This window comes from Naegleria gruberi, assembly GCF_000004985.1.
Source record: "Naegleria gruberi genomic scaffold NAEGRscaffold_7, whole genome shotgun sequence".
NCBI lineage: Eukaryota > Heterolobosea > Eutetramitea > Acrasida > Naegleriidae > Naegleria > Naegleria gruberi.
In genome coordinates this window covers 259,334-283,831 of record NW_003163320.1, presented here as the reverse complement: position 1 = coordinate 283,831, position 24,498 = coordinate 259,334, and the positions used below count along the sequence as shown (strand labels likewise).

Here is a 24,498-nt window from a genome sequence, read left to right as displayed (position 1 = left end):
TTTCCATTTATTGAGGAATTTTGGTGTAGATTTGAAGAGAATTTAATTAAATTATTTGGATCTGTTTCTTACAAAATGGAAATAGAACCAGCTGTAAATTATATGAGATTTATTGTAAATTATTATCATAGAATGTGTAAAAATACAAGGAATGTAAATACATTGGAATATCATTCAAACAAACCAATTGTAAAAAAACAAATAGAGTTTATGGATTTTGATTTTATTGGACAAGTTTTGAGAAAGCTTGTTGAGAAAGTTATGGAATCTGAAGATGAAATAACTGAAAAGCATCTTAAACGATATAGAAGCGAGTTTAATGAATCTGAATTTAAATTTCTAACTAAATTATCCTCAATATTATCAAAAAACTTGAGATTGAAAAAGAAAAAAACTATGGAAGAAAGAGTACAACAATTTACAAAACAATGGCATGGTTCTTTAAACTTCATCAAAGTGCCAATAGCAAACAGGAAAAAGATTAATTTTGAAAGTGAATTGGAGTAGACAACAACTGGGCAATACAAGGATACATTGTAAGGATTAAACTTTATTCCTTTGCCAAAATAGCTACACCACGTTGATAGATTATATTCTTGGAGATATTTTCTTCATCATACTTGACAGAAAGAGAGCAAATGATCTTTTTTCTTGCAGAGTTTTGATATACAGGTATTTTGATAGAAGAAATGTCTTCAGTTAACATTTCAGAGCTAACCCATGCAAGAGAAATTGGAGTAATGATTGAATTCAATTCTTTTCCAATGCATACTCTACCATCAATAAACTTGGCACTTTGAATTGATAAACCTTCTAATGTGAATGAGTTTTGGTGATTTCTATCAACAAAGCAAAGTTGTAGCTTCTCAAGTGGAATCTTTTGCATGTTAGATGTTTCTTCACGGGTTGCAGTTAAGAATGCCTCAGGTGACAGTAATCCTCCAAACCAAATCGATTCATTGTTATTGGAAAAGCGTCCAAACTTTTCAATATTGGTCTTGACTTCTAAAAGGTGGTCTAATCTCTTAACAAGGTCCAAAATCCACATATTTACAGTAATATTTTCAAGGAAAGGATAGCTATGGCCCCAAGACTTTGGAACATTTCCTTTTGACAATTTATCTATCAGGTGTCTATAGTAGTTGGTATATTTGGCTTCTCCATTGTTGATATTGGTCAAATTCAATAAATCTGTTTTAACTAATGCAAGCACTGATGCAATGGTCTTCAATTCTCTTTGGAAGAATTTGAATACAGGAATGTTTTCTTGAACAAGTTGACTTGATTCCTTCATTTCGAACTCGAAATTAGTTGGAAGCATGTCTGTCCATTCGTTGATAGTAGATTCCATTCCTTCAATATTACTAATCTTTTCATGGGTTGTGTTAGCCAGCATGGATTTAAGATCTTCAATTGTATTATCATGTGATAAATCCTTAATTTTGTTAGTTTGGCTGATTGTCAAGTTTGCCTTGTTAATATTAACTAACTCATTAATATTTGTTGGCAAGCCGAGCCATTGTGGTTGTTGATTTGGAAGTGATTCGATCCATGATTGGAAGTTCTCAAACTTGTTTCCTGTGAATGTTGAATCAATACCTGGTAATGTAAATGTAAGATTATAGCTTTCAGGAGTCATTAATTCATCCAATAGTGACTTCAAAATAACCATATCAAATTCATTGTCTATCTTTCCACCATAAATTGATTCTCCAAGTAAAGAATGAAGGGCTTTCCATGGTAATGCCTCTGGTTTGGTGTTTGTTTGACCTTCAGAGTACAAATCAACCCACTTGTCTATGGTGTCGTATGCTGATTTCAAATCTGTGTGATTAAATTCATACTTCTTACTCCAACCAATAGGAGGATAACGTAAACGTTCCTGAAGAACTGCATGAAGCCATGACACCAATAAATAGAGTCTGGTTCTTTCAACTGGTGGCTTTTCAACACGTACCTTGGAAAGGTTGCAGAATGTTTGTGTAAGACAGCTCTTAATACCAGTGGCTGGTTCAAATACAAGTGTATATGACATTCTGAGAAGATTAAGATTGATATTTGGATGAATCTCATTGCTCAAGAACAATCTGAATGACTTGTTAATACTATTATCGCATTTCAAAGAATGTAGCTTTTTTTCAAGTTTGTAGAGATATTTAGGTGAAAGATGTACATTCTTCAATAATACCCATGATCCTGATTTGATAGCAATATTGATGGCTTTGTCGGCCTGGTCATATGATTCAGATGAACCCATGGCAACAGAAGAGCAAGTCTTTTGATTTGTTTTAACCAAATCATCAATGTACACTGATGCATCATGACCAGGTACTGATGCCAATATTAAAGGAGTAAAACAATCAACTTCCTTATCAACAATAGTATCGATACTTGTTTCCCTTCCATGTAAGAAATCATTTCCAAAAACAGATCCAATAAATCTCTCCATTTGGTTAACTAAATGATCAGGTTTGAATATCTTGAATAACATCATTTCTCTAAACGAGTTTTGAATTTCATTTTCAGATTTAGGATAACATGTTGGAATATGATTTCCATCTTCAAAGAAGACTTTCCATTCTTCAAAATTGTCTTCAACATGCTTTTCAAGATTTTGGAAGCCAGGAATTAATGACATTTTTTCTATCATATGCTTTTGTAGAGAAGGAAATTTGAACCCATTTTCTTCTATGGTAATTCCTGAGGAACCAACTAAGTCTTCAAGGAATAACCTTTTTTCTTCTGGATCTATCAAGTTGTCGCCGATTTTGATGTGAGCTAATTTAATGGCAAAAGCAAGTCTATCCATATATAATAAACTCCTAGAGATTCTCTTATAAATTTCATAAAATAAAGCCTTAACTAGAAATTCAACACGATTTGAGTTTTCTTTCTCCCGCATAATTAGGACTTCATGGAGAGTTCTCATAAATAGAGAGAGTGAGAAAATATAAAGGTAATGAAGTTCAGATAATTGTGTTAATGTAAAGTAAATGCTTGAACAAAAGGAGGCTAATGGTGCATAAAGTTCACTAATAGTGCTTAGTGTTTCCATAACCTTCTCAGACTCTTTCTTTTTGGTTTCAATTTCTTTTGATTTTTCTTTGAGACTCTCTAAAGTTGATATTAAAGACTCATTTTCTAAAATAGAGCCTTTAGCTTCGCTTAATGATGCTAGAAGTGATTCTTCAAGAGATCTGAGTTTAACCTTGTATTCTCCTTGCAACTTGATTTGCTCTGATCTCTGGATATCAATTTCTGGTTTCTCATGTTGAAGGATAGCTGAAAGACATTGTCCTCTCAAACTGGAAGGAGTAACAGAAAAGTTTACAAATGTAACTCTGCTTGATAAGTCAGGTTCAAATTGGTGAGTTGAGTCTCTTGTTACTAAAATTAACTGGAATGTTGGAGAAAGATCGATATCTTGATTTCCTAGTGTAACAATATTTCTTCCTGCTATCTTTTTAACTTCACGATTGAGTATTGGATTTAAAATAGGATCTACATTCTCAGCATCTGATACCATAATTGGTGTACCAAATCTAAGGGAGTTCTCAAGACTCTTTAAGAAATTTTCATCTGTAAAACTGGTCTTTACAAGATTCTTTGTTCTGTAAAAGTTGGATATAAATTCTATGGCCTGTCCTGTTGGGTCTATTATCAGAGGGAATCTATTAAATCTTTCTAAAATAACAGCATTCTCGAGACAAATATCATCTGTAGGAAGTTTACAAGTCTCCCACTGCAATCTCTTTTGTGGAGTAGATAAGAAATCTACAAGAGAAAGATTATCTCTAGTGTAAATATTGTACTTTGAAAGTACAGAGGTCCAAATGAACAACAAATTTCTTCTATTTTGTTCATCAAAGAAACCACAATATGACAAGAAAGCAGCTGAAATAATAGAATCTCCAATAATTGTTTCCATTTGGGTTCTGAAAGTATCTATTTGAGAAGACCATCTGGAGGCTTCGTTTGATAAACTCTCAATTAAAGACATTGATCTGTTAACCTTATTCTTAACTGAGTTCATTTCCATTTCTATGGATTTTGTTTCTTTCATAAGGGAAGTATATTCATCAGTAAAGCTGTCAATTTTTTGTTTGAGGTAATAAACAATCTTGTTCAACTCTTTTTCTTGATCGATTAATGTTAAGCTTTCCTTCTCTAGAGCATTAACTTCTGCTTTTAGTGGTTCTATTTTTTCGACAATATCAGCAAACTTAACACATGAGGTTACCCATAAAATCATTGGACCACAAGCCTTACTGGCATTGAAGACTTTAGATTCTTCCAAACTTGGGTCATCTAGATAGGTTTGTTGTATTCTCATTCTTAACTTCTTTGGTATAACTACTGTTTCTGGGTCGAATGTACGGATATTAGTAATGAAATCTAAAGAGCTTATTATTTTTCTGATATCAGCCCAAGAAGGTGCAGACTTTTCCCATTCATTTGGACTAAGAAGAATAGTAACAGCTTCTAAAGTTTTCTTAACTGTGATGGGTGGATTATTCAATATTCTTAATTCTTGTATATGTTTTGGTTCAATCTTTTTAACTTCATCTTGTGCCTTCTTGAGAAGAGGTTGAACAAGGGATAATTGTGTTCTACTTTCTTCTTTTCTTCTATTGATACCTACGCTCTTTTCTTCGAGTTGCTTAGAAAGAATAAGTAATTCTTGCTTTCTGTTTTCGGCTACCTTTTGGTTTTCAACGATTTGATCCAACTTTTCCTTTGATTGAATATTCTTTTCTGAGAGTTTCTGTTCTTGAACTTTGAGTTGTTGTTGGAGAGTGAAAACATATCCTTCTGTTTCTTTCAACTTTTTCAAACCGCGTTCAATGTGATTTTGTTGTTCTTTGATTTCTTGTTGCTTTTCTTTTTGTACATGAACGAGATGTTTGATAAAGTCTAGATAGTGTCTAGGAGAGATGAAACCCTTTTTGCCAATCTTCTTATCAGTATTTGAACTAAGTCTACAAACAACGTTATGAATTTCAACAAGTGATTCAGGTATTTGCATTTTAGAATCTTTTGTAAGTTCTCTAACAATAGGAATTGTATATTCGGTGGCAACTTGGAACAATCCTTGGTAAGGCCAACCTCCAAACCAATCAATAACACATCTATTGAAAAGAGCAGGGGAGGTTGATGCCCTTGACTTAAAGTCTGCGTTTGCTGGATTGATTGTGAAAACGATATGTAGATTCTTTTGGACTTGAGATATGAACCATTGATAAACTTCGTCATCTGTATCCAGATTGAGTACATTATTGGTTGATGCTGAGTCTTTACAAATGCTTATCAAATTGGAATATTCATCTCCTTCAAATAAACCTGGTATTTCACCACTTGCCAACAATGAGTTCATGTATTCCAAGAAGCTTGGTTTGAGCACATTTGATTCATCAAATATAAAGCAAATTTTTTCATCTTTACAACCTGCTCTTCTCATTACCTTACGTAAATCTTCTTCAAAGTCTTTGATACTATAATTTCTGTGTGCCTTGATTTGGAATACACTGAAATCATTCATCCAAGCAACGAATCTTGAAAGAGTAGTTTTACCACTGCCACTTTCACCACATAATAATAAATGTCCAAGAGGTTGCTTTAGAACTCTATCAATTCTTAAAATATGTTCCAATACAGAGTCAAATATAACAAGATTTACATCCAATTCTTCATCTGAGAATGCTTTGAGCTTATATTCAACAAATTTTCTCAAATCTTCCCTATCAACAGATACGTAAGACTTATTAATCCAGTTACTGAATAGAATAGGTCTGTGTAGGCATGAATCATTTACATTAATAAAATATTTTCTAATTGTTTGATCCAGAGTTTGATCAGTCCATTCCTTTTCTTCATCAAGAACAAGTCTATCACTGAAAATTCTCAATCCTTCATGCACTAATAATCTTACCAATTCCTCTGAGGTTAAGTATGCAATACCTTTTATACCTTCTTGGAGAGCTCTTATCCATCTACTAAGTTCTCTTGGACTGTAAATATAATGTGGTTGCTTTTCAACAGTAAAATGTTGTTGAGATTTGGAATAAAATTCAACCATGGTGTTAGTGATGGCTTCTGGAATATTTGCTAAGTTTGGATGGTTTTTAACAAGAGCCTTCGAAAAGGTTCCATAGATTTGTTTCAATGATTCTTCCTCTGGGAAATCAACCAATAACAATGGACAATGTCTTAAGAATCGAGGGCTCATTGGTGTTCTTCCTGAATCAGTTGGTGGATTGCAAGACCCAACAAACATTATTCTCTCCAACTTTATCCATGATAGATCTGATGGTCTCCAATATCCTCCGTGTTCTACTAATTGCCTTATAAATGAAATAACTCTCTGAGTTCCATAATTGTCATTGGAAGGCAAGTTAATTTCGTCACAAAAGACAACTAGCCACTTTCCATTTTGATTTGGTTGAAGTACTAGACCTTCTGATGTATTCTTTACAGTACCATATTGTTCAAATGTTTTGAGAATTAATGATGGAGTTGATGCACTAGAAAAGTTCAAGTAACAACACTCATAATTTGTCAAGGATTTGAGGACAGATGTCATGATCATACTTTTACCACTTCCAGGAGGACCACATAAAATTGCTGACTTGTGATCTTGAATCCATGACTCTAATAAATCATCATGTCTAAGAGTATCCAAAGTTGGAATGATTGAGTTTCCAAATATCTTATTTGAATCAACAGTTACTTCTGGAACTCTTCTTATCCAAGGAGAAAATTCTCCATCATGGATACTGACTTCAAATTCAGTTAAACTGACATCCCTAGGTAAATCCACATTTCTAATAGTAGATGTCAAGAATTGAGAAAATTTCTTTCTATTAGCATTGTTGGATGAGCTAGTGAAACCCCATAACAAGGAGAAAACCATTTTGTTGGTTATAAATCTCTTTAGTGATTCATCACTGATAGGGAAGTCCAAGTGATTGCAATTGTATTCAAATACAGTTTGGATTCCCTTATTTATGAGGGCAAATGTTGTATCAAGAGACCTCATAATTGAAAAGTCCATGATATGTTCTTGTTTTTGTGCAAAGTCTGCAATTTGTTGAATCAAGTCACTTTCAAGTAAGAAAGGTCTGAGAATGGAGGCAATTTTTCTTTGTAACAATAATTTTGGATTATCTGAGCCTTCCCTTGATAACTTATCCAAATAGTGGTGAATTATCATTTTGTGGGATAAAATAGAATCGTTGAAGAATACCATACCACAACGACTTACTGTGGCCAAGGTTGCATACTTTAAATCTTGAGTTTCAAACATAATTCTCACATTCTCTGGTAAGGCTAATCTTTCACCATTTGGAAGAGTGAAAAGCTTATTGTCATCAAGAACACTGTTGAGGTTTTCAACCCACTCTGGATCTACATCACCATCAAATATTATCCAGTGTCTTTGAGTGCTTTCTCCTCGGGAGTTGTCGACAATCTTTCTCAATATTTGTGTAAATACACCGTCACTCCATTCTCTTGTAGTAGAGTCTAATCTACCATATAATTCATCTTTGGTTATAGCCTTTGGATCTATTATATAAGATCTACCTTTAATACCATCTAGTTTCTCTAAAGCCTTTAGCAAAATCTTCCAACAAGAACTTTTTCCACTGGCTGCAGGACCCACACAAATAAAACCATGATGCAAGTTTTGAATATTGTAAAGTTGAACAATCTTCTCTACCCATCTTTCGTCTGCTAAATATGAATACAAATTGCATATTTCGAAAATGTATTGTCTCAGTTCAGTGAGAGGATTGCTGACAGTTTCAAGACCGGGGAAGAGATTGGAAATTAAGAACTTGAGTTGTGAAACGTCATCACCAACAAGTTTTGGAATTATAGTATCTTGAATACTCTGGATAAGATGCTTTGACTCAATGTTTGTAGATGAAAAGTTTCTTTTCAAATAACCAGCATTGACAAGTACACTCTTCAAAGCTCTCAAACCAAAATCATAATGGGATTGGTGTGATAATTTGTCTCTACATAGATCAAAGAAAAGCACTACCTTCTTTGAAAGTTCTTCTGCTAGTTTGAAACCTTGTGAGTATAGAATTACTTGAGCAATCAACTCCTTGTCAGGTTTAACCATAGCAATATTTCTAAATAATTGCTTCAAGTTATCAGGAAGGTTAGATCTTCCAGCATAACCCGGATTCATTGTTATGAAAATACCAGTGTTGTCATGAACAGAGCATTGTCTTCCAATGAGCTCAATGCTAGTTTTTCTATCTCTGAGGGCAATTTGAATTGTTTGGATTTGTTGAGATACAGCAGACATCATCTTTTCGTTCAATCTGTTGAACTCATCAAAACATCCCCAAGATCCACATTGACAAAGACCAAGGAATATTCTTCCCATGGCCTTGAAATCAAAAGTTTCATCACAATTGAAAACTAAAACAAATCTTCCAAGTTGTGCTCCCAAAGCTTTAACAGTTTCGGTTTTACCTGTACCTGCAGGACCGAATGGAGAACCACCAAATCTAGAATGTAAAGCCTGCGTTAAAGCTAAGTAACACTTGTCTGTGAGAGGTGTTTGGACTAGTTTTTCAATAACACCCAAGTATTCAAATCCGTAAATAAAGTTAGCATTTGCCACCGAAATATTAAGTCTTTCTGCTGGGTCTGTGCAATTTGCATTCCAGTAGAATCTCATGTTATAAAGCCAAGAAAAATCCTTGGCTCCTCTAACTTGTTGAGAGATTAGTTGTTTGAGTACGTCCCGTTGGTGTACTAGTTCTGTGATTAGGTGTTCAAATTTCTTTCGAGTTAATACATTATCCTTTGCGGATAAGGACATTTCTGCAAGTTTTTCCAAAAGGCTCATCACATTGAACAGTACAGATTGTAAATCGAACTCATTAGAAAGCTGGTCTTCTGTAACTTTGGTCCACCAAATTTGAATAGAAGTTGTAATTATCTGGGCTGGGTATGTCTTTATCCATTCTTCTAAGTCTGTATTATTCAAGCCGCTTTCGTTTTCAACGATGGTGTGGAATTTTTGGAATGCCTCTCCCAAGAGATAGGAAAGAGTGCATCTCATTTCTTTCTCCAGATTTACTAAAAATGTCTGGATTGATTCTTTTGGATCTAACTCTAAGGAATTTTGGAATTTAACAATCTCACCTTCTTTAGATACCATAGAAGTTACCGTCGAGTTTGTAAACTCTAGAGTAGAAATACCCGCAAACATCTTCTTCAAATGTTTTTGTAATTTTTCAATGTCATTTGAATTGCCAATAATTTCCAATAAATCTTCATCACCAACAAAGTAAAATCTTGGGAAAGCTGCTCTTTGCTTTTCCAAATATTCACCCAATGACTTTTGAATTTTAGAAAGTTGTTCAGTTAATCTTTCTAATGAGCTTGTGATATTTGGAATATTTACAACTTCAAGACAGAGTGGATTAGAGTGAACTTTTCTCATAAGGGTTACAAATTCATGCTCAACAGATTGGAATCTTTGAGTTTCTTTTGGGAGTTGATATCTAATGTCTACGTTACTCGAGAATACTCCTTCCAAGTAAACCCAAACTCTTTGCACATCCATGAATAGATCGCACATTATTCTCATTCTGTTAATCTTGCTTTCCAAAGACACACATTCATCTTCAAAGGTTTTAAAGAATGGAGAAGCCCGCATTGAAGACAACGTCTTTAGGTGATCCAAAATATGCCCAGTTATATCTTCCCAGGATTTTATCAGATAACCCTTGTTATTGTGGCTAGCAACTTCGAACTTCATCGCTGCCCATAATTCTCTAACTTGATTCAAGTACACTTCCAGACCAAGTTCTCCTCTTGCTTTTTCTAGGACTGATCTAATAACTCGTTCATGTTCAAGTATTTTGCTGTTCCAAATATCTCCTAATGTGAGTTCTGTTAGTACCCAGTTGGTACCAATTTGTTTTCTTAGGTCAATCCAGTGTCGTTCTTTCATTCCTTCTTCCTTAAGGCATCTCAATATAGCCATTTCTTTCAAATGCAATTCAACTTGTGATAAAATATTTTCAACTGATGCATAGGTGAGCATCCAAGGATTGAACTTCTTGATTTTATCTACCAATTCTGTAAGTCTATTTTGAACAGTCTTGCAAATAACACTATTGAACGGAATTTCTCGTAGATCGCTGAGCTCTGCCCAAATACTTTGTATAGAGACCCATACGTCTTTGAGATTCTTCAACTCCTCTTCGTATGAATCTAATTTCTCCATTTTGATAACTTCCATATCTAAAGCTTCCCTACTCTTTCTAATTCTCTTATATTCTTGTTTTAGTTGCGAGAGCTTTCCTTCTAGAGCTCCTAATTGCTTAAGAGCTTCAGAAGGTTCAATAGTTCCTTCCAAAGGTCTCTTTGTTTTCCACTCCTCTACAAATTGACCAATATATGTAAATAACTTCTTTTCGTCACTAAGTAAGTTCTTTGTGATTTGATCCTTTAGGGATTTGACAGATTCATTCTTTTGTTTGACTATCTGGTTGAGTGCATTCCATTCACCTTCAACGTTATCGGCAAAAATCCATCCCTCTGGGAATTTACAATTGTACTCTTGAATCAATTTTTCTCCTTCCTTAAAGAGATTGATATTTGACTCCCAAGTGTGGAATTGTTTTTTGAGAGATCTTATTTTAGTTAGGAATTTGATAGCATCTTGTGTGCTTCTTTCAACTCGGGAAGTTTCTACTTCATTTCTCTCTTGGGAAAGAATAACAAATGTTGATTTCATAGATTCCTTAAGCTCTGTGCAGAATTTGGAGAGCATTTGTCTTAACGTATCATCATATTTCATGTTAATCTTCTCATAAACATCTCTGTAATTAATAACAATAGATCCAAAATCTTTGGAATAAGAATCACTATCTGATATGAATTTAGACTTAGACAAATCTCTGAGTATTTGAACCCAAGAATCCAAGGAACTGATTTCTGACATTACATAGTTAATGTCCATTTCCCACATTGCTTGATATTGTAACCATTGTTGTACGTATTTGTCAGCTCTCCTTGTTGATGCAGAGATTAGATTGAATACTGTTTGTAATAGTGCTTGAGGTACTTTTTCAAGAAGATATTTGTAAGTTTTTCTCTTCTCTAAAGTAAAAGCTTGATCATATCTGTCACTTTGAATAATATGCAAGTCACATATCCATGACAAACATAAACTAAATCTTGAGGCCCAGTATGACTTAGCTCTATGAACTGAGGGTATAACTTTCATCGATCGATTCACAAGCTTGATATCAACTTTAAACTTGGAAATACTAAGTTGTCCAAATATCGATTTGATTTCCTCTGTTTCTGGAGATTCCTTTGATTGAGGAGTACGTTTTTCATAACCTTCCTCGAATTCTTCCTCCTGTTTACCCAAGTCTGTTGAAACAGTCATCGAATTGTATTCAGCAAGCCATAATTTCAACAATTCGTTTAATCTAGCCAATAAAATCTCCTCAATATGAGTATTAATGCTATTTACCCATGATTTGAGATTGCTACATTCGTCGGTAAGAGCGAGAGAGTCTATAACTTTTTGAATATCTGAAAGAATAGCTTCAAAGCTAGTCTTGTGTAATTTACATGTTTTGAGAGTATCCAAGAATTTGAAGATTTTATCCACATCCAAAAGTAAATCATGAATATGATTTGAAAACTTTGTGACGTCCTCGTACAGTTCTTTGGCGTATTTGTCAAGTTTTGTGCTCTTCCAAGATAGTTTGAATCCTTCTGAAAGCTTTTCATAAATACTGTTCAAATACTTTGAGGCTAAAGGTTTAACGTAAGGTCTATCCTCAACTTCCTTCATGACTTTCTTGAATATCTTAATACTTTCTGACAGAGATACAGCTATAGGATGTATGTGAGAAGCCTCCATAGCTACAATCTTAATTTCTGATTTGACTCTAGAAATCATATCAAGGGAAGACAGATTTCTTACTTCCTTGATTAAAGTACTTATTTCCTTATCAAAATTAACTCTTAGATCGGATTTTTCTTCCTTATTTTTTACAATTTCGAATATAAATCCCTTTACAGACACCTGACTATCATTTGAGAGGTGGAATATTTTCCATTTAAACATTTTCTCAAAGACTTCATTATTCCATCTTTCTAGAACAGTGAAAATATTTCCTTGAAGTTTGTTCTTAAATTTCTCTCCTTCCTTCCTTAAATTGTTTTCTTCGATATGTCTACCACCAATCTTTTCTTCTTTCAAAATTTCACTGCAATGTTGAATAATATCACCAGAAAGTCTTGTTTTTTCGACTTCTCTCTTTAGTATTTCTCTGCTTTCTGATGCCATAACTTTCCATTGGGTTTCTGAGTCTGTATATACAAGTTCAAGGAAAGCTAAAGCTAATGCGGTACCAGTAGTTTCTGGTTTGGTTAGTAACGAGAGAACTGGATGGCTGCTTATTTTAGATTGTATTTTAGAGAAAGGAACTCCCATAAATTCTGCTAGAGATTCATTCAATGTCCAAAGACAATCCTTTTTTCTTAAAATTTTCATTCTATCCCAGCCATTTCCAAAAACGTCATCTACTCTTTTCATGTATGCAATTAATTGCTTTTCAATCTGCCTTGCCCAAATAATGAAACCTGATACAGATGGTAAATCTCTAAGCTTACTCATCTTTTCGGTTTCAGAGTATGGGTAGTGTTGTTTGAACTTTTCTTCTAGTTTGGTTATATCGACCTTTACTCTTTCTACTAATTGCTCTTGATATTGTTGAATTGCACTTCTAATCCTTGGCTTGTAGAAAAGAGGATTGAATTTGGAGAAAATTCTAAACATTTCACTGGCACTCTTTGCAATACCTAATTGATCTGTGAGTTTTCTTGTAATTTGAGTCTCTGCTTTGTCTATTTTTTCATTGTAAGATTTAATTGCACTCTTCCAAGTTTGTTGGCCTTCAAATGAAGTGTCAAATACCTTATTTTCCAGAGTTCTAAATTCTTCAAAAGCCTTATTAACTTGATCCAAAGCACTTGTTTCTCTAACATCGAAATTTGATGTTGGTAGTACTTTTTCAATAACTACTCTAAGTTCCTCATGTTGCACTCTGAAATTTCTAATTTCCTCGATTCTTTTTTGTAAATGAAGATGTTCTAATTTACTCATTTCCACAGCAGTCTTTTGCTTCTTTCTAGCAACATCACTTGCAATCTTGGTAAATGTTTTAATATCCGAATCCAGTGTAGCAAACAAATCAATACAGTTTTTCGTTATTCTATCAAAATCTTCAAAATTGAGAAACATTATTTGTGATGATTTTAGAATTTCCAATAATTTTTCTGACACGTCCCTTGACAGAGCCTCTACTAATTTAACAGCACGCTCCATAGGGTATGAATCCTTATTGTGATATATTTTTGATTTGTTGAGCTGAGTGAACATTTGGGCAATTGTTGCTGTCATTTTCTCAATATCCTTAGCAGAGAGTAATTCATTGATTGGTAGATCTGCTAAAAGAGAGTTACACTCTTTAGCTCTTTGCAGTACATCTTCTATTCCTGTTGTGTTTAAAGCTGTAAAAGCTTGCATTCTTCTTGTATTTTTCAAAATATTCAAGGTAAATACTATTTCCTGGCTCTTCAATTGTTGATCAACATTTGACAAAGTTCTTTCCAAAGAGTGCCAATAATTAATTTCTTGGGCAACACTCTGAATGTTCATTTCTCTTTTTAAATATTATAAATTAAACAATTAAATTCTAATATTCAACTTACTCTGCTTTTTGTGTCAATCCTCTAATTTCGTGTGCACAATTCAATGACATTTTGCTAATTTCTTCAATTAATTTGGTTTCATTCTTCAACTTGGTAATTTTGTCACTCAATGAATCCAAAGTTGCTCCTTGTTTAACCATATCCTTTACATCTTGATGAACAAAACTTAATACGTCCACCTCGGGAATTTGATAGGCTTGTTGTACTTGATTTAATGCAAGTTTTAAAGATTTTAAACTTTCCGTAATATCGGAAATTACTGATGTCTTGAAGTCTCTTTGATTTCTTTTAGTTTTTTCGAAAGATGAAAAATAAGGTTCAAATCCACTACAAATATAAGTGTTCAATAATTCAAAAGGATTTAGATCGTTTTTGATTTCCACCACTTGTAATAATGATGACAATTTCTTTCCTTCCAATAATTGTTCCGTAAAAACCTTCTTATCTCCTTTGATGAAGCAAATTCCATCCGATTTATCCCTGTAATTCATCTCCAGCATACAATAATAATCATATTTTACTTCTATTATTTGATTTAGATATTTACATTGATCTAAATACTAACCATTACTATTGGACTTGATTTCCAAGTCAGTTGGTGTTGATTCACTCTTCGGAGCCTTTTGAAGAAATAAGGCAGACTGAGAAGGTTCAAACAAGAATGTAGAAATTATTTCTCTCTTCTCCAAACTTCTAAATTGTATTTTCAAGTCATTCCTATCACAATCGATGAGTAGCACACCAACATTGGTTATGTATTCTATACACTGACTTATTAGAGAGTCCTTATTGTTGATTTCTCCAACAGGGTTGTTAGGGACACTCATTTTTTAAAAGATTGATGGGACTGCATTGTATATTTGGCTGTTCTTTGAGAGGTCTTGAAAGAATAATCTATTGAATAATTTGATACTGAGGATAAATGTTTGGAAAATAATAGAGAGTCAAACCAGGCTCACTCAGTTTACAAACTTAATTTTCACCTTCATTCTCGGAAGTCGAAATGGCAGTAATTATCATCAGTTACTAAGGACAGTTTCCAAAAAGCCTTAAAAAATGTCTAGTAGCCTCACTCCATAGCTCAGAAATTGCTCCAATTTCAGGTAAATTTTCAACAAGAAAGGTTGATGTTTCTTCAACTATTGAGTTCTGACAATGTTGAATAAAGTTTTGATTCTATGCAACATATCTCATCCTTTTGGATGAAGAATATGTACCCATTTGGTTATCAATGGTGGTGTTTTATTTCAATACCACATGAGCTTATTTTCTTAGTGATGTCAATTGTTTCATTTCACTAATGTAGTTGGCTCCTTCATCACCAATTTGATTGCCACTAATATCAAGTGATGTCAATTGTTTCATTTCACTGATATATTTTGCTCCTTCATCACCAATTAGATTGCCACTAATATCAAGTAATATTAATTGTTTCATTTCACTTATCAATTTGGATCCTTCTATACCAATATGATTGAAACAAATATTGAGTGATGTTAATTGTTTCATTTCACTAATGTATTTGGCTCCTTCATCACCAATTTGATTGTCATACATATCAAGCGATGTCAATTGTTTCATTTGCTCCTTCATCACCAATATGATTGTAATCAATATTAAGTGATGTTAATTGTTTCATTTTACTTATGAATTTGGCTCCTTCCATACCAATTAGATTGCTACGAATATCAAGTAATATTAATTGTTTCATTTCACTTATAAATATTGCTCCTTCAACACCAATATGATTGTAATCAATATCAAGTGATGTTAATTGTTTCATTTTACTTATGAATTTAGCTCCTTCTATACCAATTAGATGGTGAGAAATATTAAGTGATGTTAATTGTTTCATTTCACAAGTTATATCAATGAATTTGAGTTTTTCTTTGGCTTCAGACAACTTTGCTGCAAATTTAACATTAACAATACTGTTTAAAAATCGACTTTTCATGAATAATTCAACTCGTTTCTCTGTAAATTTCTTTTTAAATATAATAAAAAGTTTTGAACGTTCCTTGATCACGTTAAAGAATTGTTTTGAAATCAAGGAACAATTATTCAAAATAAACCACGAATCATCCAGCATTGAAATTATTTCAAAACAAATATCATCTGAAAATATTTCTTGTTCGAGTTTCACAAGCTTTATTGCTTTCTCTTCCATATTATTAATATTATTATTGAATATTTCCTCCGAATTAATGAATTGGTGATTTTCAAAATTTTGACTGTTTAGTTTGATCATTTTTTTTAATTCTTGGTCTTTTTCATTATTGCACCTTAAATATTTGTAAAGCTCTTGTAATGTTAACAACATTTTTCAAAGACTTTCTGATCTCACATCAAGACGACCAATTGGAAGAGTTTATCTATTGTGAGGTTAGCTATCTATTGTGACATGGTTCTAAAGATCATTTTTATTATAGTCTCGATTATCTCTTATTATTTAAATATCTCATCATTACTTGCGCGATACCACATTCCTATTTTACCAAGCTTAATCAAAATGTTGATTGAGGAAACAAGGTGAATCTAATCTGATTTCAGAGACTTTTCAATGTAATATTTTCTCAATTCTAAAAATTGTAAATCATTTAAATGTAATTGTTCTTGGCAGACATCTCTATAAGGTGGCTTGATTGAATTTGCCAATTGATTTTCAACTTGAGTAATCTTTTTATCTACTAGCTCCTTTCGTTTAGAAATTTCACTTTGACTTTCTTGTGTCATTTTGAATGTTTCAAATTCAATCGCTCTAATTCTAATCTGATGGTCTCTCTTTAATTTACATTTCAAAAAGGCAGCAATATCCTTTTGACAAAATTTATCATACTTTTTCTTTAGTTGACAAAGAAGAGTGTTTTCCCACAATTCCTCACATAAATTAATTCCATCAAATAGTTGGTCTGGTATATCATTAGGTAAACTTTCATCACTAATTCCACTCGGAAAAGCCATATCAAATTCCGAAAAGAAATAATTATCTTGTTTTAAATATTCAAATCCACTAGGTAATTGTTCATTTGTAAAATCAAGAATATCCGATGGAAAATCATGTTCTAAATATTCCCACGCATGAAATCTTTTCCTCCTGAGATGTGTTTGTGATGGTAACATTTTTTATTAAAAGTGTTTATCAAATAATTTTTATATTTCATCATTATGTTTTTTACAATTTACATCGATACTACTACGAAGATTGATTTTAATCAATTAGGTATTAGGCTACCGATTATATCGTTTAATATTCATTAAATCACAATCAAAAAAATGTTAAGACAACTACGTTCACTATTTAAAAAAACACCAAGTCAACCCAGGAGTGACAAAGTCGTTTTTATTGATGATCGTTTTTAAAAATTGTATCTATGTATCAAAACAATGGTTTACAACTGCCCAAGTTAAACTCAGAATTAGAAGGGGAATGTTACCTACTTTTATTAAAAGAATGAAAAAACGTGATCAATTGACTGCTCGTCAACAAAGTACATTTATTATTGCGCCATTCGGCATTCAATTAAGTCAATGTCCAACAGTGGATGAATTAAAAGCATTGCGTCACCTCTCCGCATTGAAAGAGTTGACATTACTTAGAGAGTTGCCACTCTCTTATGGTAGTATTTATTATTTGAACAATATTACGAGTCTTAAAGTTAGATTCAATACAGTTGTATTGATCCCTCGAATGAATCATTTGAAGCATTTAGAGATATTAGAAAATCCTAACGAAAAATCACAATTTACTGATATCCGTGTGGGTACTATTTGTAAATTGAAAAACTTGGAAAGTTTTGTAGTAAGATTTCCAAATCCAAGACTTCCCCCTGAATACTTTGAAAAGTTGAGTGTATTATCCAAGTTAACAGAATTGGAAATTTCAACAGATTCATCCAATGATTGGGAAAAAGCAAAGTCAATTTCTACATTTTCCCAATTAACCAAGTTAAATATTCAATGTTCTAAAAATATTAATATGATAATTACATCTGTGGGATCATTGAGTAATTTAACATATCTCAATGCAAGTCAATGCAACATTAGTAGTGTAAATTTAAAATTTTTGCAATTATTCAAATTGACTAAACTGGATTTGAGTAAAAATAATATTGGAGGAGATGGAATGAAAGTTATTGCATTGCTTACAAATTTGAAATATCTTAATCTCCAAGATTGCAATATCACAAATGATTGTATAACCCATCTAACTTCATTAACAAAACTAGTACATCTCAATGTGGGTGATAATTATATTGGAAATGAGGGATTGTTCTTAATATCTTCCCTAAGAAATTTGACCTATCTTTCTGTGGAGAGAGGAACCGGTAGAAGATTTAACGAAAGACAGGTCGATATTGCCAATCAAGGTATGGAAATTAATCACCAAGGAATAGCGCATTTAACTAATTTACACAACTTGAGACATTTAGATTTTAGTGGTAAACCAATATGTGATAAAGGAATAGAATTTATCGGTAAACTGAATAGCATTGAAATTCTCAATGTTTCGAGGTGTAATTGCTCTGGAGATATCGAATCTCTCCAAAAATCTCCCCATTTGATCAACCTGAATATTGTTGGCAATCCAATAGGAGACAAAGGAGCCGAAATATTAAGTAGAATGACCTTAGAAGAGCTTAATGCAAGAAATTGTGGAATTAGCTATGATGGTGTAAAATTAATTGGAAATTCTAAAATCAAAACTGCGTTCCTCCAAAACAATCCAGGAATGCGTAAAAATAACGACGATATTACAAAATTTAAAAATATAGTATCAAAAAAAGATCATAGTTGGGAATAGTTCTGAAATTAGTTTATTTAAAAAATGATACGTAACGTTATAATTTAAAACCCTCTGCTAATACATAAACTTCACTTGATTCAGATCTGGATGATGCAGGTTTCACAAAATTGACATTCTCAAAATATTGTTTTAAATCATTTTTTAATGTAGCATCCTCTGGTCCACTAAAAATCTATTTGAAAATTTGTAATCAAAATCAATTCAATACATACTTTCATTAACATACAACCACCTGGTTTTAACACCTCAAAAGCAAAATCTATCGAAGTATTACACAAAAATATAATTCTATTGTGATCTAGAGATTTAACTCCACTCGTATTTGGAGCCATATCAGAAAGTAAACAATCGGCAAATTCACCCTCGTTTAAATAACTCCTCAATTGAGGAATACTGTCCTCAAATTTTCCTTTCAATTGAATAATTTGTAAATTCTTATTGGGTGGACTCTTTAAAGGTTCCATATCGAGAATATCAATTGTTATTAATTTTCCTCCAGATTTCATCTTTTCGGCAGCCACTTGTGACCAACTTCCAGGTGCAGCTCCAAGGTCAATTATTACTTTTGATTTTTCCAAGAATTTTCCCCATTTCTCATCAATTTCCAATAATTTAAAGGCTTTAATTTATTCCATCATCAAAATATTACATGGAAAACATACCAGCTCGGGATCTATATCCTTGTGCTTTTGCTTGTTTAACAAAAGTGTCTCTCCTCTGTCTATCTAGCCATCGTCCCGAACTCTTGGTTTGTGTCGCATAGCATCGGAATAAATTACTAGTTAATGATAAAGATGAAAAATGTTGATGTTTTGTGCTGATGATTTGTTTGAACATTTTTTATGATGAATTAATTTTAATAATTAAATTTAATATTCAATCTGATTATGTGTTAGAATGATGTCAATTTATTAATTAGCTGTAAAGAAAATGAAGAAAAAACACCATATGAAGCCTAGGCGAGAGCTATTAGAAACGATAAAGCCTTCTAATTGTACCTCTTTGCCGTATCCTTACCTCAACAGATAAAAAATATTCCCTCAAAAAAAACCTTAAAAATATATCAAGATGATGGTCTCACGTGGAGTGATGCAAGATTGCATCCATCGATTGGTAAGAGTATATGAAGAAACATCAGGACAAAAAATTGATGGTGGAGAGAATGATACGGAGGGTCTTTCTGCATTTGATGCTTGTAAATATTTAATTGCCAAGAAGATTATGGCCACAAGAGAGGTAAGCAGTTAGAATTTATTAAACGGGATGAAACTCTATCCATCAAGAAAATTAAACAAAGAGACAGTTCTAAAGGAGGTGTTACCGTGAAATCAAGATTAAGTAATGACGTTAGAAAGATGATTTCTGCTATCAAGAATGATGATCTTAATAAGCTTGTTAAAATTCATGATAAGAACGCAAAGAAGAAGATGTTCAAAAAAGTGGATCCAGTTTTGATTAGTGCTCAAAAGAATGATATTGAATTGGTTAAAAAACACATTCTTGAACTTGAAATGTTATCAAAGAGAAAATATGAAAGAGACGCAAAGAACAAAAAGGATGACTCTACAACATCGCATTTACTTGAAGGAGCTGATGAGTTAGATAATGAAAATAAGGAAAATGGTGGGTTAGCTGGAGTAGTTTTGGAACAAGACCTTCCTGATGATGCCACTCGTTCAAATTTACCACAAATTGATATTTCAACAGCCATGTTGAAAGTCCAAGATATTCAAAAACAAATTGATCAAGGCTTGGATGTATTCAGCAAGAAACTCGATGACTTGCACCAAATGTCTATTAACATAGGATCTGAACTCACCGAACAAAATATGCTTTTGAAGAATATTGAAGATAAGGTCGATAAGGAAATTGAAAGATTGAAGAATCTTAATGAAAGAGTTGATAACGCTCTCGACAAGGTTGGTGGATCCAACAAGATTATGTGTATAATTTGCATTGCCATCATTATTGTGGTGTGTGCTGCTGCTGGTTTAATCTTTTTGATTTCATACTTTTAAATAAACTCTGTATCAATACTAATAATGACAAGGAGTGACATTTCCTTAATACAAGTTGTTGGATCTGTTTGGAACTGTAAATTTCAAATTAAAAAAAATGCAAACATCAACAACATGTCTTTTCTTCGAATAAATCACTCAAGTCCTTTACCCTTCGAGGATAGACTTGTTCTGAAACGTTTATCAGAACAGAAAGCTTCTATCGCATCAATAACAGCAGCATCAAACGATGTTCCTACAGTTCCAACAACAAGAACAACATTTTCTAGGACTGAATCAAGAAGTACCCGATCACAAACAAGATCACAATCCATTCCCTCAAAAACACCTTCCCAACCACAAAGAACCAAACCACAAAGATCCGAAAGCTCCCCTAGGTTACACCACGTCATTAAAAAACCAACAACCACGCAAACAATTTCTCCTCTCTCCCTCATCAACTTTGATACAACATCTTTTCCAACAGAACAAAGGAATGTAAGGCCAACAGTGCAACGTTTTCAAGTTGAGCAACAATACTTGGCCAAAATTCCTCCAAGACAAACAGCCTCTCTTAATATCAATAATTTATTTTCGGACTTGGAAAGTGGAGGAGGCTCATCTAGGTCAGGCACTCCACTAGCTCAAACACCTGTTTTTACTCCAACACCAACCAAAAGTTTTGAAATTCCGTCACTATCCAGTAAATTTGCCAGATTATCACCAAATAGAGTTCGTTTTGGAGAGGATGAGGACTATTATGAGGAAGAAAGTGTGATTTCTGACCAGAATTCATCTTCAATTGGAACCACTGATGGACCTCTTCTACTACCTGAAGTAAGTGAGCTTACACACTCACTTGTGGATGCAATTGATGAAATTAACAAAGATAGCAGATCATCACTAGCAACAAAAACTCCTGATGTTGTCACTAAAACACTCAACAAGCTCATTAGATCGGATTCCAAAGTCTCAGAATTCACAACCACAAAATCAAGCAATAATGTTTCTGTAAATACGAATACTTATTTATATAACCCAAACATACCAGTAAGAGAATTGTACAGTAGAGAAAAAGCAAGATTAAGCTTGCTCAAATTTGTCACAGAAAAAGAAATTGAAGAGAAAAACAAACTTGCAGCTGAAAAACTTCGAAAAGAACTTGCTTCTTCTCAATTAAGAGTTTTAAAATGGAAAGAGAAGAAAGAGCTGCAAAATGATAACATTAGAAAAGAAGTAATGCAATCAAAAGAATTGATAAAAATCAGAAATGAAGAACAAGATCTTATTAACGCTGCTAAAGTCAGTAAGAGAAGAAAAGAGAACAGTGAATCGAAAGAAAAAACCAAGATAGTGGAAGAACAATCTAAGGAGTTTGTGACCTATAATAACATGTTAGCAAAGCAATTATTAACAAAATACAAACAAAAACAACAAGACAAAATTGTACAGGATAAATATAACAAGGTAACCGAGAAGAGAAATAGAGAAATAAGTGCCAAGATACAAACTGGAGCACTTACTCTGTACGAAATTGATGAAATGAGACACATCAATAGAAAGAAGAAAGAAATTACTCAGAGACAATTGGAGAACGTAAAACAAGCTGAATACGAAAAGGCTCAAACAAAGGTTTTGAAGGTTAAGGTTGACAAATACATGGGTGACTTGGAGAAACAAAAGAGAGAAGAGGAAGAAAGAGTCGCTAGAGAGCATAGAAGGATTGCTCGTCAAAAGCTGAGAGAATTAGAAAAGCTTCAAAGATCCCAAACAAAATATGGAACTGCCCAACCTTCTAGACCTGTTTTTACAGACATAAGATCTGGAAGAACCTATGTGAGAGAGGAAATTCTTAGTAGAGCATCAGAGTATTCCTATTTTGATGTTGATGATTACACTGATTCAGAAAACGATGATCAACCAGTTGTAGTAGTTGCCAAGTCTACTTCAGTACCTAAGGGAACCTTAGGAAATATCAACATTGATTTGAGTCACTTGAACTCGAATAACATTGACCCATATGATCCTCTTGATTCTGCTAGATCTTCACTTTCAGCTAGAATGTCTGCAGGAACATTTTCTCCCCAAAACTTCAAAGTGGCCACCAATTTTATACCTTACAGTCCTAGGAGTCAAACTTTCTCAACAATTTCCAGTAATAACTCTTCATTGTTGGCTGAAAAAACTAGACTATCCCCCAACAAGGCCAATAATGTTCAAATTCAAATTCCTTTCACAACTATACCAATCGATAACTATTTATAGTAAATTATTTATTTGTTTACAATTCAACACTGTTACCAGCATTGTCTATCAAGGCAGCATCAGTAAAGTCATCATCTTCACCATCGAATTGATATTCCAAATTAGATAATGCCAAAGTGAAATTGCTACCACAAGCCATTTGTAATTTCTTGCCAGGAACTAAATGACGAGTCAATTTAATCACTTCTTGGTGACCGAAATTACCTTTAACACCCAATTGATGACTCCAATTACCACCCATCATGAAAATAGCTTGTCTATTTCTTGGTACGAATGAAACATGATTCTTACCAGCAGCACATTCAATAACTCTGGCACCCTTACCGAAATTGACTTCATGAGGAAGGTGAATATTCTTACCCCAAACGAAACCACGACCATCAACAGTAACACAAGCAGTAATTGATTCACCCAAAGCAACATCTTTAACCTTAATATCTCTATCAGAAAATTGTGAAAGTAATTTTGGAGTTGATTCACCATCGAATTGACCACCACTGACATAGTTACCTGGCGTTTCAATACCCAATTGTTGGCCATCATTTCTACCAAACATGTATAATTTACCATGTGAATCGATCAATGCGGAATAGTTTGTACCCATTCTAATAGTTTCAAAACGAGTCTTTCTTGTACCATTTTCATCTTCTTCATACATTTCCAATGGAGTTGGTAAAGGTTTTGAATTTGAATTGCCGAGTCCAAGACGTCCCCAATCTCCTTTACCCCAAACGAAAACTTGATTTGATTCAGAATTACCTTGTTCACCACAAATAACACCAGTGTGATATTGACCAGCTGCTACTTGTTTCACAAATTCACCTTTAAGAGCTTCAACTTGTTTTGGTTTTGACAAATCTGTTAACCAAGAATTCTTTCCATGACCTAAAGCTGATTGATTGAAAATACTTCCATTGAAACCCCAAGTATATAATCTACCTTCATCATCAATAACACAACTATGGTAAGTACCACATTGTATATCAACAACTTTTCTATTATTGAAATATTTTGGATCAACAAGTTGTGGAGCAGCTTGACTGAAATTATTTTCAACTCCAAGTTGATGTTCTGCTCCTCTTCCCCAAGTGTAAACATATCCATCTTCTGTTAAAGCTAAAACATGTTGTCCTGATGAAGCTACACTGATCTTTTTAATATCCTTATCGTTAAACCAATAGGAATTAATAAACATTGGTGTAGATACTTTAACTGAAAATGAATTTAATCCTAATTGTCCTTCATCATTACTTCCCCATCCCATGATGTGTGTTCCTTGGTTCGGAACGATTAAAATAACTTCACTATCATCAATTTCCTTTTTACGTCCGAATGATCTTGTTTGATTATTTACCAATGAGCTTATACATTGTTTTCTCTTACTATGCAAGTTTGTTGCCCTTTTCAAAAATTGTTTTACTGATGTCGATGATTTGATTAGGTTGTTCATTTTTTTATTTTAAATAATTATATTAATTTATAATGTAATATAATGGTCATGATATTATTATTCAATCAATAACAAAATATTAAACTGTGATCATTTATGTTCGAAACTTCAACCTCTGTAGTGAAACTTGCAAGCTAAAACAAAGAGGCTGGAAGAGAACTTTCCCGCCGTCCACTTTTATGAGGAACGTTATTTTAAAAAATTACTTTAAAAAA

The 24,498-nt window shown here is 33.2% G+C and overlaps 7 protein-coding genes across 7 annotated transcripts; 2 read left to right on the top strand and 5 right to left on the bottom strand.

Annotated features, from left to right (window-relative positions):
• Positions 1-550: 550 nt before the first annotated feature.
• NAEGRDRAFT_46538 (cytoplasmic dynein) lies at positions 551-14,258 on the bottom strand (the record flags this gene model as incomplete). The annotated part of the gene is made up of 2 exons (XM_002681011.1): positions 551-13,661; positions 13,768-14,258. The coding sequence occupies 2 exons, from the start codon at positions 14,256-14,258 to the stop codon at positions 551-553; spliced, it is 13,602 nt and encodes a 4,533-aa protein (XP_002681057.1).
• A 772-nt stretch (positions 14,259-15,030) lies between these two features.
• NAEGRDRAFT_63587 (uncharacterized protein) lies at positions 15,031-15,348 on the bottom strand (the record flags this gene model as incomplete). The annotated part of the gene is made up of 1 exon (XM_002681010.1): positions 15,031-15,348. One exon carries the CDS (start codon positions 15,346-15,348, stop codon positions 15,031-15,033), a length of 318 nt encoding a protein of 105 aa, XP_002681056.1.
• A 954-nt stretch (positions 15,349-16,302) lies between these two features.
• Positions 16,303-16,887, bottom strand: NAEGRDRAFT_63586 (uncharacterized protein; the record flags this gene model as incomplete). Its single annotated transcript, XM_002681009.1, has 1 exon — positions 16,303-16,887. One exon carries the CDS (start codon positions 16,885-16,887, stop codon positions 16,303-16,305), a length of 585 nt encoding a protein of 194 aa, XP_002681055.1.
• Positions 16,888-17,218: 331 nt separating this feature from the next.
• On the top strand, positions 17,219-18,568 carry NAEGRDRAFT_63585 (uncharacterized protein; the record flags this gene model as incomplete). Its single annotated transcript, XM_002681153.1, has 1 exon — positions 17,219-18,568. One exon carries the CDS (start codon positions 17,219-17,221, stop codon positions 18,566-18,568), a length of 1,350 nt encoding a protein of 449 aa, XP_002681199.1.
• Positions 18,569-18,605: 37 nt separating this feature from the next.
• Positions 18,606-19,408, bottom strand: NAEGRDRAFT_30825 (uncharacterized protein; the record flags this gene model as incomplete). The annotated part of the gene is made up of 3 exons (XM_002681008.1): positions 18,606-18,743; positions 18,784-19,190; positions 19,234-19,408. 3 exons carry the CDS (start codon positions 19,406-19,408, stop codon positions 18,606-18,608), a joined length of 720 nt encoding a protein of 239 aa, XP_002681054.1.
• A 231-nt stretch (positions 19,409-19,639) lies between these two features.
• On the top strand, positions 19,640-22,833 carry NAEGRDRAFT_57064 (uncharacterized protein; the record flags this gene model as incomplete). The annotated part of the gene is made up of 3 exons (XM_002681152.1): positions 19,640-19,807; positions 19,945-20,490; positions 20,749-22,833. The coding sequence occupies 3 exons, from the start codon at positions 19,640-19,642 to the stop codon at positions 22,831-22,833; spliced, it is 2,799 nt and encodes a 932-aa protein (XP_002681198.1).
• Positions 22,830-24,275, bottom strand: NAEGRDRAFT_37946 (hect E3 ubiquitin ligase). Its single transcript, XM_002681007.1, has one exon. It carries the CDS (start codon positions 24,095-24,097, stop codon positions 22,850-22,852), a length of 1,248 nt encoding a protein of 415 aa, XP_002681053.1. The 5' UTR covers positions 24,098-24,275; the 3' UTR covers positions 22,830-22,849.
• Between the last annotated feature and the right edge of the window lie 223 nt (positions 24,276-24,498).